At 46.2% G+C, this 18,895-nt stretch overlaps 1 protein-coding gene across 1 annotated transcript in view; it reads left to right on the top strand.

Annotated features, from left to right (window-relative positions):
- Positions 1–18,895, top strand: part of LOC137551920 (vomeronasal type-2 receptor 26-like) — a 135,011-nt gene that overhangs the window by 65,346 nt on the left and 50,770 nt on the right. Inside the window, exon 6 of the mRNA XM_068271371.1 lies at positions 18,742–18,865. Within this exon, the coding sequence (XP_068127472.1) occupies positions 18,742–18,865 (124 nt within the window). The remainder of the gene's footprint in view (positions 1–18,741; positions 18,866–18,895) is intronic.

Raw genomic sequence — 18,895 nt, 5'->3', positions numbered from 1 at the left:
TAGGCTCGGTGTTCGACCGAATATCCCGAACATCTGGACCATGTTCGGCCGAGCCGACCCGAGCCCGAATAACTGGGTGTTCGATCAACACTAATTTGAGCATGCCTGCTCCCCAGCAATGATGCTGAAGACTTGTGGAATTAGCAGGTGGAAGGATGCAGAAAGGGGTTGTTGGGGCAGTCATTTTCTGCCCATTTTTCCACTGACCTCCATATTTGAGTGTTGAGGACAGAGCTCTTCGGCAACTCTGGGATCCTGTTACAATCTTACCCACAGATTATTTCCCCTTAAAAACCTCAGCAATTTTCACATATCCTGCTCCTCCCATTAATTTGCCTAAAACATTATCACTATTTGTCACACTAAATTGATCTATATTATTGTTTTTTTTAATGGGAAAAGTTGGGCTTTCTTTGGTTGTTACATTTTGCTCAGAATTGTTTTATTTCCTATGCAATAAAAAAAAAATCTTAGTTTTCAGCCATTAAAGTTTAACAATAAAATGTGCCACTGTAGATAAAACCCACACATTTTATTTGCCATTTTTTCCTGGTTATTATAACATTTAAATGATGTCCCTGGTACAATGGTGACACTATTTTATTTGGAAATAAAGGTATTCTCTTCTGCTTTGTGTTTTTTTATACTATATCAGTAATCCAAGCCCTTATTTGCAAAAATAACAGTAATAGATAATCATCACCTAAGGTAACGATTTATGTATTTTTTTTAAATACTGCAACTATCTTTTTGTTTTATTTTTGTATGGGCCTGGTGGTGTGTAGGAGGTGTTAACAACTAATGTTTGTTTGTTTTTTTTTGTTTTGTTTTTTTTTAGGTATTTGAACCCTTTAGCAGACAATTTATTTAGAGGCTTGCAAGTGCTCCAGGCCAATTTATTTAAGCACACGTATTGTTTATTATTTGTTGCAGTTCCCTGTGTCTAATTAGTACTGCTGTAATGTGTACTTATGACAACCTGTCACTAGGGGGCAGTGTGAGACAATATCAGAGTATTTCTGCTTTTTAGTTTCTATATTTTCTGCTAGCAGAGAGATCAAAGCATTCTAAGAATTTACAGCACAATTAGTTCTGCTGACTGAGGACAAAAGCAGTGCACTTTTACTCTATTGAAGTTGCAAATGAGTTAATGTATTGTAAATGTATTTTTGCTTTTAGTCCACTAGATGTCCCCACACTTTATAAGTGTTGTTAATGTGGATTTTACTTTCATTCTATTTTTTTACGGCTTTGGCAGTACATGTTCCCATTCACCGATCATGGACCAGGAGGACGGCAATGGAGGTGAAAACAAACAGAGATGCATATTTACGCCCTTATCCATAAGTATAATTTCCAGGGGCATTGATATGCATCCCAGGGATCCGCAATGCATTTCACTGAAAGAGAAAATCAGGGACACCTAAAAACTCTCTATAAGGCCCAGTGCACACCAAAAACCTCTAGCACAGGGGTCTCAAACTCGCAGCCCGCGGGCCATTTGCGGCCCTCGGTACAATATTTTGTGGCCCACGCCGGCAAAAGCTTCCTTAGTTCCATAGTTCACTTCAGAGCTCCCAAGTAATCCGCCGCATCCTCGCCGCTAAACGAGGGCTGCAGAGCCCCCAAATCGCCTGGGGGGCAATCTGCCGGCATTTCCTGGAAGGGGCAGAGCTTTCAGCTTCAGCTCTGCCCCTCCTGACGTCAAATCGCCACACGGATCGCCGCCTCTCCCCGCCCCTCTCTGTGAAGGAAGAGTGAGAGGGGCGGGCAGAGGCGGCGATACGCCGCGATTGACGTCAGGAGGGACAGAGCTGAAACTGAAAGCTCTGCCCCTTCCAGGAAATGCCGGCGGATTTCCCCTTGGGCGATTTGGGGGCTCTGCAGCCGTCGATTTGCGGCGGGGATGCGGCGGATTACTTGTAATGGGAGTACTGAAGTGAACTATGAATTGTGAATTTGATTTTGAAATAAAAATCAATGCAGGGGGGCAGGGGGGTTAGGTGCTGATTGTGAAATCCCTTATGCGGCCCAGCCTCATCCTGACTTTGCCTCCTGCGGCCCCCAGGTAAATTGAGTTTGAGACCCCTGCTCTAGCAGATCTGCAAACCGCTAGAGGTTTTTGAGGCAGATTTTCAGAGCAGTTCTAGGCATGTTTAGAGAGATTTTCTAAACATGCCTAGCGTTTTTGGAGCGTTTTTGTGTAGAAAATTTCATATATTGTTACAGTAAAGCTGTTAGTGAACAGCTTCTGTAACAAAAACACCTGGAAAACTGCTCAGATCTCGCATTTTTCAGAGCGTTTTGCGTTTTTCCTATACTTAAAGGGAAGGTTCAAGCAAAAAAAAAAAAAATGAGATTCACTTACCTGGGGCTTCTACCAGCCCCATGTAGCCATCCTGTGCCCTTGTAGTCACTCACTGCTGCTCCAGTCCCCCGCTGGCAGCTTTCTGACCTCGGAGGTCAGGGCCACATTGCATACATTTTTACGCATTCCAGCTAGTGCAGGAACAAAAATTTACGCGTTTCACCACTAACGCGTAAAAATGTATGTGTTAATGTTCTTGCACTAGCGGGAATGTTTAAAGATGTATGCAATTTGGCCCTGACCTCCGAGGTGACTACGAGGGCACAGGATGGCTGCATGGGGCTGGTAGAAGCCCCAGGTAAGTGAATCTCATTTTTTTTTTTGCTTGGACCTTCCCTTTAACATTGAAGGCAGAAACGCCTCATAGTTACATAGTTACATAGTTACATAGTTACATACTTATTTTGGTTGAAAAAAGACATACGTCCATCGAGTTCAACCAGTATAAAGTACAACACCAGCCTGCTCCCTCACATATCCCTGTTGATCCAGAGGAAGGCGAAAAAACCCTTACAAGGCATGGTCCAATTAGCCCCTAAAAGGAAAAATTCCTTCCCGACTCCAGATGGCAATCAGATAAAATCCCTGGATCAACATCATTAGCCATTACCTAGCAATTGTAGCCATGGATGTCTTTCAACGCAAGGAAAGCATCTAAGCCCCCTTTAAATGCAGGTATAGAGTTTGCCATAACGACTTCCTGTGGCAATGCATTCCACATCTTAATCACTCTAACTGTAAAGAACCCTTTCCTAAATAAATGGCTAAAACATTTTTCCTCCATGCGCAGATCATGTCCTCTAGTCCTTTGAGAAGGCCTAGGGACAAAAAGCTCATCCGCCAAGGTATTATATTGCCCTCTGATGTATTTATACATGTTAATTAGATCCCCTCTAAGGCGTCTTTTCTCTAGACTAAATAAACCCAGTTTATCTAACCTTTCTCGATAAGTGAGACCTTCCATCCCACGCATCAATTTTGTTGCTCGTCTCTGCACCTGCTCTAAAACTGCAATATCTTTTTTGTAATGTGGTGCCCAGAACTGAATTCCATATTCCAGATGTGGCCTTACTAGAGAGTTAAACAGGGGCAATATTATGCTAGCATCTCGAGTTTTTATTTCCCTTTTAATGCATCCCAAAATTTTGTTAGCTTTAGCTGCAGCTGCTTGGCATTGAGTACGATTATTTAACTTGTTGTCAATGAGTACTCCTAAGTCCTTCTCCAAGTTTGATGTCCCCAACTGTATCCCATTTATTTTGTATGGTGCTAGACCATTAGTACGTCCAAAATGCATGACCTTACATTTGTCAACATTGAATTTCATCTGCCATGTATGTGCCCATATAGCCATCCTATCCAGATCCTGTTGCAATATGACACTATCTTCCTGAGAGTTGATGATTCTGCACAATTTTGTATCATCTGCAAAAATAGCAACATTGCTCACTACTGCATCTACTAGGTCATTAATAAATAAATTGAAGAGCACTGGACCCAGAACAGACCCCTGTGGGGCCCCACTAGTGGTGCTCAAATACCCCTTTTCAAAATTCGAGTTAGGTCGAATTCGAATAGTAAATTATTCGAGATCAGTCGAATATTCGAGTCGAATAATTTTTACTATTCGATTCGACCTCGGAATTCGAGCTCACTATTCGAGTCGGTATTCGAGCTAATTATTCGAGCTGACTATTCGAAATGGCCTTAAATAGCTTCCAACACTTGTTTTGAGGGTGAATGATGCAAGAAACCTCTTTTTTTCCAAGTAACAACAGCAAGTGATTATGTGGGGATGTTCCTTTAAAAAAAAAAGTTGAAAAGAGAAGTTGTGTCCAGAAATTTGTTCAGTACTGTATATACTTCTTCTTCTTCTTCTTTATCTTCTATATCTTCTTCTTCTTCTTCTATATCTTCTTCTTCTATATCTTCTTCTTCTATATCTTCTTCTATATCTTCTTCTTTTATATTGTCTTCTTCTTCTTCTTCTTCATCTTCTTCATCATCATCTTCTTCTTCATCATCTTCTTTTTCTTCATCTTCTTCATCTTCTTCTTCATCTTCTTCTTCATCTTCTTCATCTTCTTCTTCATCTTCTTCATCTTCTTCTTCTTCTTCTTCTTCTTCTTCTACATCTACTTCATCTTCAACTTCTTCATCTTCTTCTTCTTCTTCATCTTCTTCATCATCTTCATCTTCTTCATCTTCTTCATCTTCTTCATCTTCTTCTTCTTCATCATCTTCATCTTCTTCTTCATCTTCTTCTTCTTCATCATCTTCATCTTCTTCTTCTTCATCTTCTTCATCTTCTTCATCTTCATCTTCTTCATCTTCTTCTTCTTCTTCTTCTTCATCTTTTTCTTCATCTTCTTCTTCTTCTTCATCATCTTCTTCTTCTTCATCTTCTTCATCTTCTTCATCTTCATCTTCTTCATCTTCTTCTTCTTCATCATCTTCATCTTCTTCTTCATCTTCTTCTTCTTCATCATCTTCATCTTCTTCTTCTTCATCTTCTTCTTCTTCATCATCTTCATCTTCTTCTTCTTCATCTTCTTCATCTTCTTCTATATCGTCTTCTTCTTCACTTATTTCTCTTTTCAAATTTTTTTTTTAAAGAAATGCAGCTATTTTTGAGCGTAACAAATAGCTGGTGGCGCACGCATGTTGGAAGCGCCATTGTATGTGCTCCCTGGCAGTGGAAACACACAGACAGCAGGAGGTAAATTCAGCAGCAGGAGGAGGAGGATGAGTGTGTGGCAGCAGGCAGTCAATGAGGCAGGCAGCGTGACATAATAGCCCTGGTACCTGGCGGTGATACCAGGGCTGTAAATAAACACAGCAGGCAGGAGGTCCCAGACAGCGGTCGTGCAGCCCACATTGTGTCCAATACACAACTGGGACAACACTGTTTTCAACCCGGGCACCTCAGAAAAATTAACCCTTTTTTTTTTATGGTTTTGTAGTTTTGGTTTTACAACCAATTACACAGATATAGCTATTTTTTGACGTAATAGCTGGTGGCAGAGTGGCAGCAGAAGGTAAATCTGTGTACCCTGGCGTTGGGAAACACAGACAGACAGACAGCAGCAGCAGCAGCAGGAGGAATGGAGGAGTAATGTGAGCAGCTATTGTTTGACGTAATAGCTGGTGGCAGAGTGGCAGCAGAAGGTAAATCTGTGTACCCTGGCGTTGGGAAACACAGACAGACAGCAGCATCAGCAGGAGGAATGGAGGAGTAGTGTGAGTGTGGCAGCAGGCAGGCAGCGTGACATAATAGCCCTGGTACCTAGCGGTGATACCAGGGCTGTAAATAAACACAGCAGGCAGGAGGTCCCAGACAGCGGTCGTGCAGCCCACATCGTGTCCAATACACAACTGGGACAACACTGTTTTCAACCCGGGCACCTCAGAAAAATTAAACCTTTTTTTTTTTTTTTTATGGTTTTGTAGTTTTGGTTTTACAACCAATTACACAGATATAGCTATTTTTTGACGTAATAGCTGGTGGCAGAGTGGCAGCAGAAGGTAAATCTGTGTACCCTGGCATTGGGAAACACAGACAGACAGACAGCAGCAGCAGCAGCAGGAGGAATGGAGGAGTAATGTGAGCAGCTATTGTTTGACGTAATAGCTGGTGGCAGAGTGGCAGCAGAAGGTATATCTGTGTACCCTGGCGTTGGGAAACACAGACAGACAGCAGCATCAGCAGGAGGAATGGAGGAGTAGTGTGAGTGTGGCAGCAGGCAGGCAGCGTGACATAATAGCCCTGGTACCTAGCGGTGATACCAGGGCTGTAAATAAACACAGCAGGCAGGAGGTCCCAGACAGCGGTCGTGCAGCCCACATCGTGTCCAATACACAACTGGGACAACACAGTTTTCAACCCGGGCACCTCAGAAAAATTAAACCTTTTTTTTTTTTTTAATGGTTTTTTGGTTTTGTTTGTAAAACAAATTACACAGATATATAGCTATTGTTTGACGTAATAGCTGGTGGCAGAGTGGCAGCAGAAGGTAAATCTGTGTACCCTGGCAGTGGGAAACACAGACAGACAGCAGAAGGGCAGTACACAGCAGCCCACTGTAGGTGTAAAATGTGTGGCTGCAGGCGACGTAATAGTCAAAGTGAACCAGGCTGGCTTAGTGAGCAGGAGCCAGGAGGTGGTAAAGGGTGGTAAGGCACATTAACGATGGTTCTTAGCCAGTTCATGTCCCCCTCTCGCCGACAACAGGGGCCAGGAACTCGCCTTCCACCCACGCCTGGTTCATCTTGAGAAACGTCAGTCTGTCCACAGACTTGTGAGACAGACGTGAGCGTTTCTCGGTGACCACACCACCAGCTGCACTGAAGCAGCGCTCGGACAGCACGCTGGAAGGGGGGCAGGACAGCACTTCCAGGGCGTACTGCGCCAGCTCGCTCCAGATCTCCAGGCGCTTGACCCAATACTCCATGGGATCAACAGGGGCATCGCTGTCAAGCCCGCTGTAGGACCCCATAAAGTCAGCCACCATGCGGGTCAGGCGCTGGCTGTGACCGGTGGAGGATGCTGCTGCATGCACCTCCTCTCTAGTCACTGCTGCCGGAGCCTCTACAGTCCTGTAGAGCTCGTGGCTGAGAGACAGCAGGTCTGTGGGGCGCTTGCTGCTGGATGCAGGCACCTGCTGCTGCCTCTGTGCTGGCTGCTGGACAGTGGGGGTGGAAGGCTGGGGGAAGGCTTCCTCCAAGCGCTCAACAAGGGCCTGCTGCAAGCTCCTTATTTGTTGCGCTGGGTCTCCTCCTGCAGGCGGCAGGAACTGGCTCAACTTCCCCTTGAGGCGTGGGCCCAACATCATGCTGATCCAGATGTCCTCCCTCTGCTTCATCTGGATCACCCTGGGGTCTCTGCGCAGGCACGTCAGCATGTGCGCTGCCATTGGGAAGAGGCGGGCCACGTCTGCTGGCACATCGACGGCAGTGCTGCTGTCCTCATCCTCCTCCTCTGCCTCGTCAGCCTCATCCTCTCTCCACCCCCGCACCAACTCAGCTGCACTGTGCTGATCCCCCTCATCAGCAGCAAGGTCAGGGACCTCCACCAAGTCCTCCTCCTCCTCCCCCTCAGAGGTGGACTGTGCAGCTGCTTGCCGCTCCTGCTGGTCCAAGGCTGCCGCTCCCTGTTCCAGCAAAGCATCGAGGGCCCTGTTCAGCAGACAAACCAGGGGCACCCACTCGCAGACCATAGCATGGTCCCTGCTCACCATGTTAGTGGCCTGCAGAAAGGGAGCCAGCACTAAGCACACCTGCTGCATGTGCCTCCAGTCATCATCGGGGACGATGGACGGGATGTTGCTGGTCTTGTCCCTTCTCTGAGCGGCGGAAACAGTGGCCAGGGCAAGGTACTGTTTGACAGCGCGCTTCTGTTCAACCAGACGCTCCAACATCGCCAGGGTGGAGTTCCAGCGAGTCGGAACGTCAAGGATCAGCCGATGGCGTGGCAGATCCAGCTCCTTTTGCACGTCTTCCAGGCTCGCACAGGCTGCAGCCGAGCGCCGGAAGTGACGCACAACGTTCCTTGCCGTTTCCAGCAGTTCGCCCATCCCCTGGTAGGTGCGCAAGAACTTCTGCACCACCAGGTTCAGCACGTGGGCAAGACAGGGGATGTGGGTCAGGTTTCCCCTGTCTATTGCGGCAACCAGATTGGCCCCATTGTCGGCCACCACCTCTCCGACTCTGAGGCCTCTGGGGGTCAGCCAAATCCTCTCCTGCTCCTGGAGTTTGACCAACACATGGGTTGCCGTCAGCTTGGTCTTCCCAAGGCTGACCAAGTGCAGCAGCGCTTGGCAGTGGCGGGCCTTCACGCTGCTGCTGAGGCGGGGGGTTTGGCCAGGTGTGCCGGAGGATGGCAGAGGATCGGAGGAACCTGCTGCAGTTCCCCTGACCCTGCGGGGTGGCACCACCCACTGTGTTGCTGCTGCTGCTGTGCCCGCTGCTGCTCTCCCATCCTCACCCCCTTCCACCAAGCTGACCCAGTGGACAGTGAAGGACAGGTAGCGGCCTGTCCCGAAGCGGCTGCTCCAGGAGTCCATGGTGACGTGGACCCTTTCACCAACCGCGTGCTCCAGCCCTCGCTCCACATTGGCCATCACAAAGCGGTGCAGTGCAGGAATGGCCTTGCGGGAGAAAAAGTGTCTGCTGGGGAGCTGCCAGTCTGGGGCTGCGCAAGCAAGCAGCGCACGAATGTCGCTCCCCTCCTGCACGAGCGGGTACGGCAGGAGTTGGGAGCACATAGCCCGTGCCAGCAAGCCGTTCAGCTGCCGCACGCGACGGCTGCTGGGAGGCAGAGCCCTAACCACCCCCTGGAAGGACTCGCTCAAAAGGCTCTGGCGTGGCCTTTTGTTGGCACGGGAATCAGCAGACACAGCGGAGGAGGCCACTGAGGACTGGCTGCCAGAACAGGCCTCAGTGTCGGCGGCAGGAGTTGCAGAGGGGGGAGGAGCAGTGCGTTTCCGCACTCCTGCTGGTGCTGCTGGAGGAGCAGGAGGGCGGGTGGCTGCTGTTGCTGCTGCTGCTGAAGGCTGTGCAGTGATGGGTGTGGTGCCACTGCCAGCACCAGATGCCTTCAGCCTCTGGAACTCCTGATGCTGGTGGAAATGTTTCGCAGCAAGGTGGTTGATGAGCGAGCTGGTGCAGAACTTTAAGGGGTCTGCACCTCTGCTCAACTTCCGCTGACAGTGGTTGCAAGTGGCGTACTTGCTGTACACTGTGGGCATGGTGAAAAAGCGCCAGATTGGTGACAGAAACATCCCCCTACGGCATGGAAGCGCTGCTGCCTGTCTCCCTGTGGTGGTTTGGGGGGGGGGCTTGGGGGGCTTGGGTGCGGCTGGTGGTGGTACTGGCAGATGCTGCTGCTGCTGCTGCTGAGCCTGAGACACCAGCAGGCTGTGGGACCTGCCTACTGCTGCTGCCAATGCTTGCAATGATGCGCCTCCTTGCAAGGCCCACAAGAGCATCCTCCTCCTCCTCCTCAGAGCTGCTGAGGACAACATTCCCTGGAGGTGGTGGCACCCAGTCTCTGTCTGTCACCGGGTCATCAACATCCTCCCCCTCCTGAAACATGTCCTGCTGGGATGAGGACCCCCCAAACTCCTCTCCTGATGCATGGATGGGCTGCTTGACTGTCGCCACAGTCTTGCTGTCCAATCCCTCATCCCCCAAAGTGCCCATCAGCATCTCCTCCTCAAGATCGCCAACAACAGCAGACAATTTACTCATGATGCCTGGGGTCAAAAGACTGCTGAATGACAGGTCGGCGAGTGACGGTGAACTGGCCTCCTCCCCAGACCCTGCTGGGCGGCTGCTGCGAACAGGGGTGGTGGTGGTGGTGGTGAGGGTGGAGGCCTCAGATGCAGAGCTGATGGCGGGCTGCTCATCCTCCGTCATGAGTTGCACCACAGTGTCTGCATGCTTTTCCTCAATGGGACGTTTCCGACCCGGCTGGAGGAAAATCGGAGCAGGTGCTACACGCTGCTGCTGCTGTGTCTCTGCAGCGTGAGTTGCAGATGCTCCTGCTGGGCGGCGCCCAAGGCGTCCACGGCCAGTGGCTATGGGAGGAATGTTAGCCACTGACGCTGCTGCTGCTGCTGCGGAACTGTGCATGGTGGCGCGCCCGCGCCCGCGGCTTGCCACAATGCTGCTCCCTCTCCTCCTGATTCCCTTGCTGCCCTTCCCCTTGCCCAAACCGCGCTGGCTGCCACTTCCAGACATCTTCGATGTTTTGGGCGTATAGACAAAAGTTTTTTAAAAGGGCGGGTGAAAAGTGGGGTACTTTAATGGAGTGGGTTGGTGGGTGAGGTGACTGAGTGAGTGTCCCTAGTACAGTAAGTAAGTAGTAACAGTCAGGAAGTACAACTAGCAGTTACAACTTACAATAATCAGTAGTAATCACAAGTAAATTTAGTGTGTGTACACTACAGACAGTGAGTGCACGCACGCGCAAACACGCGCAGGAGCTAGCCTATGAACAGTGACTGAGTGAGTGTCCCTAGTACAGTAAGTAAGTAAGCAGTAACAGTCAGTAAGTACAACTAACTACTTACAATAATCAATCAGTTATCAGAAGGAAATAGAGTGTGTGTAGTGTGTACACAGACAGTGAGTGCACACACGCAGGAGCTAGTAGCCTATGAACAGTGACTGAGTGTCCTAGACTCCTAGTACAGTAAGTAGTAACAGTAAGTACAACTAACTAATTACAATAATCAATCAGTTATCAGAAGGAAATAGAGTGTGTGTAGTGTGTACACAGACAGTGAGTGCACACACGCAGGAGCTAGTAGCCTATGAACAGTGACTGAGTGTCCTAGACTCCTAGTACAGTAAGTAGTAACAGTAAGTACAACTAACTAATTACAATAATCAATCAGTTATCAGAAGGAAATAGAGTGTGTGTAGTGTGTACACAGACAGTGAGTGCACACACGCAGGAGCTAGTAGCCTATGAACAGTGACTGAGTGTCCTAGACTCCTAGTACAGTAAGTAGTAACAGTAAGTACAACTAACTAATTACAATAATCAATCAGTTATCAGAAGGAAATAGAGTGTGTGTAGTGTGTACACAGACAGTGAGTGCACACACGCAGGAGCTAGTAGCCTATGAACAGTGACTGAGTGTCCTAGACTCCTAGTACAGTAAGTAGTAACAGTAAGTACAACTAACTAATTACAATAATCAATCAGTTATCAGAAGGAAATAGAGTGTGTGTAGTGTGTACACAGACAGTGAGTGCACACACGCAGGAGCTAGTAGCCTATGAACAGTGACTGAGTGTCCTAGACTCCTAGTACAGTAAGTAGTAACAGTAAGTACAACTAACTAATTACAATAATCAATCAGTTATCAGAAGGAAATAGAGTGTGTGTAGTGTGTACACAGACAGTGAGTGCACACACGCAGGAGCTAGTAGCCTATGAACAGTGACTGAGTGTCCGAGACTCCTAGTACAGTAAGTAGTAACAGTGAGTACAACTAACTAATTACAATATTCAATTACAATAATCAATCAGTTATCAGAACTTGGAAATAGAGTGTGTGTAGTGTGTACACAGACAGTGAGTGCACACACGCAGGAGCTAGTAGCCTATGAACAGTGACTGAGTGTCCTAGACTCCTAGTACAGTAAGTAGTAACAGTAAGTACAACTAACTAATTACAATAATCAATCAGTTATCAGAAGGAAATAGAGTGTGTGTAGTGTGTACACAGACAGTGAGTGCACACACGCAGGAGCTAGTAGCCTATGAATAGTGACTGAGTGTCCTAGACTCCTAGTACAGTAAGTAGTAACAGTAAGTACAACTAACTAATTACAATAATCAATCAGTTATCAGAAGGAAATAGAGTGTGTGTAGTGTGTACACAGACAGTGAGTGCACACACGCAGGAGCTAGTAGCCTATGAACAGTGACTGAGTGTCCGAGACTCCTAGTACAGTAAGTAGTAACAGTGAGTACAACTAACTAATTACAATATTCAATTACAATAATCAATCAGTTATCAGAACTTGGAAATAGAGTGTGTGTAGTGTGTACACAGACAGTGAGTGCACACACGCAGGAGCTAGTAGCCTATGAACAGTGACTGAGTGTCCTAGACTCCTAGTACAGTAAGTAGTAACAGTAAGTACAACTAACTAATTACAATAATCAATCAGTTATCAGAAGGAAATAGAGTGTGTGTAGTGTGTACACAGACAGTGAGTGCACACACGCAGGAGCTAGTAGCCTATGAACAGTGACTGAGTGTCCGAGACTCCTAGTACAGTAAGTAGTAACAGTGAGTACAACTAACTAATTACAATATTCAATTACAATAATCAATCAGTTATCAGAACTTGGAAATAGAGTGTGTGTAGTGTGTACACAGACAGTGAGTGCACACACGCAGGAGCAGCTAGTAGCCTATGAACAGTGACAGTGAGTGTCCTAGTACAGTTACAGTATATAACTACAATACTAATACAATCAGTAGTAAAGGACAGCAGAAATACTGGTATAGATGAGAGAAATAAACAGAGGACAGGAGGACAGCTGCCCACACAGGCAGGCCCTGAGGCCTAAAGCTGTAAGCCTGCAGCAGCTGGCCTGTCTCTATGTAACACAAAAGCTACTAACTAAAATACAATGTCTAACTAACTAACAACAATATAGGTGTGTATAGGAGGTGTATGTGAGCAAAAACGCTAGGTAAATGACCACAATAAAGCTCTTGCTAAGCCAAAGCACAAAGGAGCAACTCTCTCTCTATGCAAGTCTCAGGCAAGGACGGAGAAACGTAACATGGCGGCCGCTATTTATAGGGTAGGGGCTGGCCAGGGTCCCCCTCTGTGATTGGCTGCCGTCAGAGGGCCTGGGAGCCCTCTGATTGGCTCTAAGGACATCAATCTGGGCTATGACGCTATTCGAGCTCGGTACCGAGCTCGAATAGCGCCGTTTGCTCGAATAGCTCGAATAGTGAATGGGCTATTCGAGTGTACGCGAATAGCCCATTCGAATAGCTGCAGCTATTCGGAGCTCGAATACCGAGCTCGAATAGCTGAAAAAGAGCTCGAATATTCGAGCTACTCGAATATTCGAGCTCTGCTGAGCACCACTGGGCCCCACTGCTAACAGTCTCCCATTTTGAGTACGATCCATTGACCACAACTCTTTGTTTTCTGTCCATTAGCCAGTTCCCTATCCATGAACACAGACTCTTCCCCAGTCCTTGCATCCTCAACTTTTGCACCAGACTTTTGTGGGGAACAGTGTCGAAGGCCTTTGCAAAGTCCCAGTATATCATATCTACAGCATTCCCAATATCCATATTAGCATTCACTACCTCATAAAAGCGGAGCATGTTAGTCAAACAGGACCTGTCTTTAGTAAACCCATGTTGATGCTGAGAAATAAGATTATTTTCTACTATGAAGTCATGTATAGTATCTCTTAGTAACCCCTCAAATAGTTTGCATACAACTGATGTTAAACTTACAGGTCTATAATTTCCTGGATCAGATTTTTTGCCCTTCTTAAATAATGGGAAAACGTGGGCTGTACGCCAATCCACTGGGACTCTGCCAGTTGCAAGAGAGTCACAAAAGATAAGATAAAGGGGTTTATCTATAACTGAACTTAATTCCCTTAGGACCCGAGGATGCATGCCATCCGGGCCAGGTGCCTTGTCTATTTTTAATTTATTTAGTCTTGCCTTCACTTCTTCCTGCGTTAAGTATTTAATATTACAGTTAGAAGATTGAGACTCTTCCGCCTCTGTAGTTTGCAACAGTGCTGTTTCCTTTGTGAAGACAGAAGCAAAGAAAGCATTTAATAACTCTGCCTTACCTTGGTCATCCACCATTGAGTTTCCATCCTCATCCTTTAGGAGTCCTATACAGTCAACCTTTCTTTTTTTAGAGTTAATGTACTTGTATTTACTTCAGAAATACAAAAAATGCTGCAGCCCGGGAGTTTGCGTTTGGGGAAAAAACGAGCCGCTCTGGTGTGCACCATCCCATTCACCTTCATTAGCCAAGCGGTTTCCCCCCTGCAAGCATTTTAGAAAACGCTTCAGAACCGCTCTGGTGTGCACCAGCCCTAAGAAGTTATGGCGGATTGATCCTAATGATGCAAATTAGAGAAAACCCTAATGTATTTCAAGATTAGAAAGCGGAAGCAACCCTTTTCAACAGGAATAAAGAAAGCAGTAAAGAACTGGCTGAGATTTTCACTGTTCTCTACCTCAATAAAGAAACAAATCTCTACTTCGGTGTTTGCTTTAAATTAGTCGTGAATCACTGTTAAAGAGACTCTGAAGTCTCTTTTTTTCCCTGGTCTTGTCTTATAATCCTCTTCAGCATTAATACCCCAGTGAAATGGTCACATCCCCGTGGCAGATGGGTGATTTATTAGTGAGAAAGCGACCTGAAAGGTTTTACGACTTTGCTGGTCGCAGATCATGCTGCCTTGGCTCGCAGGGCTTCTCTTCCTGCAGAGGCTGAGCTTTGAGCTGTAGCTCTGCCTCTCCGCAATCAATCTCTGCAAATCTCCGCCTCCTCCCCACCCCTCTCAATGAAAGAAGACTGAGAGGGGTGGAGAGAGGCAGCGAATCACAGAGATTAACTACGAAGGAGGCAGAGCTGTAGCTCTGCCTCATTGAGGAAGTGAAGCCCTGCTAATCCTCTGCCATAAATCACCCATCTGCTGCGGGGATGCAGCAATTTCACTGAGGTATTCATGCTGAAAAGGATTATATGATAAACGCAGGGAAAAAAAGAAACTTCAGAGTCTCTTTAAGTGTGTGTGTGTTTATGTACACAAATGCAGTAACCCATAGTAACCAGAATTCATATTTCATTGGACTTCACTTTCTGACTATTTATTTATTTATTGTATTTATAAAGCGCCAACATATTATGCAGCGCTGGACATTAGTTTAGGTTACAGACAATATTTAGGGGTGACATACAGCAAAATGACAATACAGGAATACAAGAAAGACCAGATCATGCAGCACAGTATGAGTACAAGGTAATGCTTAGTCAGTCACTGGAGGGGAGCATGTAGATTAGGCAAGTTAGGTTCACTCAGATGCATAGTATGGGTTCACAGTAATGGAGGTGCATGATCAGGTAGGACACAAAAGGAGGAGGACCCTGCCCAAAGGCTTACAATCTAGAGGGAGAGGTAAGGACACGAAAGGTAGAGGACCAGAGTTCAGTTGGGTTTAGAGCACTTGTGAGGGGTAGTAGGCCAGAGTGAAAAGGTGAGTTTTGAGGGCCTTCTTGAAGATGTTGAAGGAGGGGGCTGCCCTAATGGGTGGAGGTAGGGAGTTCCATAGTGTTGGAGCAGCTCTTGAGAAGTCCTGGAGGCGTGCATGGGACTGGGTGATGCGGGGGACGGTCAGGCGAAGTTCATTGGAGGAGCGGAGTGAGCGGCTAGGTGTGTACCTCTGAGTAAGTAAGTAAGGAAATGTAGGTTGGACAGTTTTGTGGACAGATTTGTAGGTCAGACACAGTATCTTGAATCTAATTCTGGACTGGATAGGAAGCCAGTGGAGGGATTCCAGGAGGGGATCAGCCATGGTGGAGCCATGGGAGCAGTGGATAATTGTGGCTACCGCATTCATGATGGACTGCAGTGGGGCTATTTGGGTCATAGGGAAACCAGACAGAAGGGCATTGCAGTAGTCAAGGTGGGCAATTATGAGGGCATGGATGAGGAGTTTGGTGGTGGCAGAGGTCAGGAAAGGGCGGATCTTGCAGATGTTACGAAGGTGGAAATTGCAGGACTTTGTGAGGTTTTGGATGTGGGGAGTAAAGGAGAGTGCGGAGTCCAGGGTGACACCCAGACAGGCTTGAGGGGTAGGGCGAATGGTAGTGTGGTTAACAGTGACATGCACATCTGGGAGGTTCATGGATGGCCGGGGTGGGAAGATCATAAATTCCGTTTTGTCTAGATTTAGTTTCAGGAACCTAGCGGACATCCAGGAGGAGATTGTTGATAGGCAGGAGGAGACCTTGTCCATGGTAGTGGTGGATAGGTCAGGGGTGTGCAGGTAGATCTGGGTGTCATCTGCATACAGATGATAGTTAAAACCCATGGAGGAGATAACCTCGTCTAGTCCCAATTGCAGGCAAAAGTAAGGCCTGGTACACACATCCAATTTTGATTGGCCAATACTGGCTGGTTTTATTATCTTTATGCTGTATGAGGGCAAACCGAATTTCAGGGAGTGCATAATTATTAGGCAAGTTGTATTTTTTAGAAATAATTGTATTATTGAACAACAACCATGTTCTCAATTAGCCCAAAAACTCATTAATATCAAAGCTGAATATTTTTGAAAGTAGTTTTTAGTTTGTTTTTAGTTTTAGCTATTTTAGGGGATATCTGTGTGTGCAGGTGACTATTACTGTGCATAATTATTAGGCAACTTAACAAAAAAACAAATATATACCCATTTCAACTATTTATTTTTACCAGTGAAACCAATATAACATCTCAATATTCACAAATATACATTTCTGACATTCAAAAACAAAACAAAAACAAATCAGTGACAAATATAGCCACCTTTCTTTGCAAGGACACTCAAAAGCCTGCCATCCATGGATTCTGTCAGTGTTTCGATCTGTTCACCATCAACATTGCGTGCAGCAGCAACCACAGCCTCCCAGACACTGTTCAGAGAGGTGTACTGTTTTCCCTCCTTGTAAATCTCACATTTTATGATGGACCACAGGTTCTCAATGGGGTTCAGATCAGGTGAACAAGGAGGTCATGTCATTCGTTTTTATTCTTTTATACCCTTTCTTGCCAGCCACGCTGTGGAGTACTTGGACGCGTGTAATGGAGCATTGTCCTGCATGAAAATCATGTTTTTCTTGAAGGATGCAGACTTCCTCCTGTACCACTGCTTGAAGAAGGTGTCTTCCAGAAACTGTCAGTAGGACTGGGAGTTGAGCTTGACTCCATCCTCAAGCCGAAAAAGGCCCCACAAGCTCATATTTGATGATACCAGCCCAAACCAGTACTCCACCTTCACCTTGCTGGCGTCTGAGTTGGACTGGAGCTCTCTGCCCTTTACCAATCCAGCCACGGGCCCATCCATCTGGCCCACCAAGACTCACTCTTATTTCATCAGTCCATAAAACCTTAGAAAAATCAGTCTTGAGATATTTCTTGGCCCAGTCTTGACGTTTCAGCTTGTGTGTCTTGTTCAGTGGTGGTCATCTTTCAGCCTTTCTTACCTTGGCCATGTCTCTGAGTATTGCACACCTTGTGCTTTTGGGCACTCCAGTGATGTTGCAGCTCTGAAATATGGCCAAACTGGTGGCAAGTGGCATCTTGGCAGCTGCACGCTTGACTTTTCTCAGTTCATGGGCAGTTATTTTGCGCCTTGGTTTTTCCACACGCTTCTTGCGACCCTGTTGACTATTTTGAATGAAACGCTTGATTGTTCGATGATCACGCCTTAGAAGCTTTGCAATTTTAAGAGTGCTGCATCCCTCTGCAAGATATCTCACTATTTTTGACTTTTCTGAACCTGTCAAGTCCTTCTTTTGACCCATTTTGCCAAAGGAAAGGAAGTTGCCTAATAATTATGCACACCTGATATAGGGTGTTGATGTCATTAGACCACACCCCTTCTCATTACAGAGATGCACATCACCTAATATGCTTAATTGGTAGTAGGCTTTCGAGCCTATACAGCTTGGAGTAAGACAACATGCATAAAGAGGATGATGTGGTCAAAATACTCATTTGCCTAATAATTCTGCACTCCCTGTTGAATACTATAAACAGGCTGTGTTTGTCAGGTCTCCCACTACATGGAAGCGTTAAAAGGGTCCAAAATCGGAAGTGCACCATAAGTAAAGGAAGCGTACTGTATTAAGTTGGTATACAAGCATTAACCATTAAGGTGCGTACACACGTCCAACTTTATGCCTGATTGTCGTTTGGATCGGACATTTGAATGACTTGTCACGCAAGCAACATGTCGTTTAAACGTCACCTACACACGTCCAACAAACTAATTTACATGTCATCTGATGGACTGGACGTTCAGTCATAAAAAACGTGTGTCATCCCATTGATATAAATCCTGGTATCCTGCACCTCTACACGCATGCACCGATGTATTAGCTGGTCAAACGGCCGCACCTGACAGTTATTTGAATGACAGTTGGTCCAACTGATCGACCAAGAGGACTGGGCAAAACAGCTGTTATCAGTCACACAACTATGTGTACACATGTCCAACTTGTCGTTTAAACGACAAGTCGGACGACAAGTTGGTCAGAAAAGTTAGATGTGTGTACGCACCTTTACTCACAGTTCCCTGTGCAAGAAGCGCAGTAAGATAATGTAGACAAGATTATCTCATGTGTCTGTAGTAGGGAGGGATGATCATTAAGATGCATATTTTTCTGAAATTATGCAATTTTTATGCAAATGTATGCAGTATGAAAAAAGGACCAATCAATTTAAACCCAGGTTTAAATTGATTGGTCCATTTTCAAGCTGCATATATTTGCATACATTTGAATCAACTCAGTAATATTTGCATATCTGTGATCATCCCTAGTCTGTAGGCTGCAGGCACCTGCTTGAAGATAAGCTTCAGTTTTGTAGTCCAAGCAGTACATGTGTCCTCAAGAATGCTTCTTTAGTGATGTGGTCACCCAGATGTGAGAGAAGTGTAGGCATCAGTGGATAAAACTTGCAAGGGGTGGAACTATCACTAACCACGCTATCTAGTGGCATATAGAAAGCATCATTTTATAAACCTTTAAACAGGTTGTACTACACTTCACTTGGGTCCTTGCAGTTTACATTATATCATATATTGTCTTAGGTACCACAAGGTCGGTGTTCGAAGCCTTGTCCCCCAGGGACCAGGAAAGCTATGAAAAAAGGATATCACAGTTGTTGCTATGACTGTGTTCCATGTTCAGATGGAGAGATTTCCGTTATTTGGGGTAAGTGGCTTTTTTTCAACATTTATTTTA

This window comes from Hyperolius riggenbachi, chromosome 1, assembly GCF_040937935.1.
Source record: "Hyperolius riggenbachi isolate aHypRig1 chromosome 1, aHypRig1.pri, whole genome shotgun sequence".
In the NCBI taxonomy this organism is placed as follows: domain Eukaryota; kingdom Metazoa; phylum Chordata; class Amphibia; order Anura; family Hyperoliidae; genus Hyperolius; species Hyperolius riggenbachi.
This window is presented reverse-complemented; position numbering and strand designations above follow the sequence as displayed.